The sequence below is a fragment of the Malurus melanocephalus genome, unplaced genomic scaffold, assembly GCF_030028575.1.
Source record: "Malurus melanocephalus ecotype Western Australia unplaced genomic scaffold, MMel_1.1 scaffold_1978, whole genome shotgun sequence".
Lineage (NCBI taxonomy): Eukaryota > Metazoa > Chordata > Aves > Passeriformes > Maluridae > Malurus > Malurus melanocephalus.
The window spans coordinates 13852-15042 of record NW_026625210.1 but is presented as its reverse complement, the minus strand read 5'-3'; the positions used below and the strand labels follow the sequence as shown (position 1 = coordinate 15042).

Sequence of the window (1191 nt, the reverse complement as noted above, 5' to 3'; positions counted from 1 at the left end):
GGGGTCACTCAGGGGTCACTCTGGGTCACTCAGGGGTCACTCTGGGGTCACTCAGGGGTCACTCAAGGGTCACTCTGGGGTCACTCAGGACTCACTCAGGGGTCACTCAGGGGTCACTCAGGGGTCACTCAGGGGTCACTCTGGGTCACTCAGGACTCACTCAGGGGTCGCTCAGGGGTCACTCTGGGTCACTCAGGGGTCACTCTGGGGTCACTCTGGATTAAAAGGGTTAAAGGGGGGGATGGGGTCGGTGGCGGTGGGGAGGGGCGGTACCCGGGGGGGTAGGGCGGCGCCCCCTCCTCCATCCCCGGCGGCTCCAGGTGCACCAGGTGGAAGCTCCGGGCGATCTCCCGCATCTCCTCGTGCCCGAAAAGCTCCGAAAAACACGTTCGGTCTGGGGGTGAGGGGGGGAGGGGGCAGGGGACACTCACGCGTGTGCCCCACGTCCGGGAAGGTCACCAGGGCGGGGCGGCCGGGCCGCGGGGACCCCGAAACCCACGCGTGCATCACCCCGAAGGGCGTCTCCAGGAGGTGCTGGGAAGAAGGAAATCGCCCCCAAAAAACGGGATTCGGGCCCCAAATGTCGGGATCCGAGCCCCAAAAAATCGTGGTTTGCATCCCCAGGGACAGCACGAGAAGGGTGGGTCCCAAAAATGCGGTGTTTGGCTCAGGAATGGCTCAAAAGGAGGGGTTTTGTCCCGTAAAATCAGTCCCAAAATCCTTGTGTTCACACTGATTTGCCCGGTTTGGACCCCGAAGGGCATTGTTTTCATCACAAATCCACCATTTTCATCCCACCAAASCCAGGGAATCACTCCTTCATCCTCAAAATTGTCATTTTTGCCCACAGATCCATGAATTTTGCCTGAACATGCCCAACCTGCCCCAAATCCCAGGATTTAACCCTGTCATTTCTGGCTCTGACCCAAATTTTCTCCGCCCAAAAATCCCAAAAATCCCAAAAATCCCTTATTTGGTCCCAAACTTGTGTTTTTCCCAAACTGACCTAAAAATCCAGTCTTTGGCTTGAAATCCCAAATTTTAACCCTGCCATTCCTGGCTCTGACCCAGATTACTGTTTCCTCCCCCACAAGTTCCCCATTATCCCTGAAATTCCGCTCCCAAAACCCACCCCAAATTCCCCTATTTCCCCCAAATCCAGCTCCAAATCCCCTACTCCTGCCCTTTTTT

At 56.7% G+C, this 1191-nt stretch overlaps 1 protein-coding gene across 1 annotated transcript; it reads right to left on the bottom strand.

Moving 5' to 3' along the window:
• Positions 1 to 188: 188 nt before the first annotated feature.
• On the bottom strand, positions 189 to 933 carry LOC130587495 (protein NDRG2-like). Its single transcript, XM_057388477.1, has 2 exons — positions 432 to 933; positions 189 to 394 (listed from the first exon to the last, which is right to left on the bottom strand). The coding sequence occupies exons 1-2, from the start codon at positions 616 to 618 to the stop codon at positions 189 to 191; spliced, it is 393 nt and encodes a 130-aa protein (XP_057244460.1). The 5' UTR covers positions 619 to 933.
• Between the last annotated feature and the right edge of the window lie 258 nt (positions 934 to 1191).

Coding starts and splice junctions, on each gene's coding strand:
- LOC130587495 (XM_057388477.1), bottom strand. CDS start 618: ATGCAAACCACGATTTTTTGGGGCTCGGATCCCGACATTTGGGGCCCG. Junction 395..431: donor CCCGGACGTGGGGCACACGC/GTGAGTGTCCCC, acceptor CCTCACCCCCAG/ACCGAACGTGTTTTTCGGAG.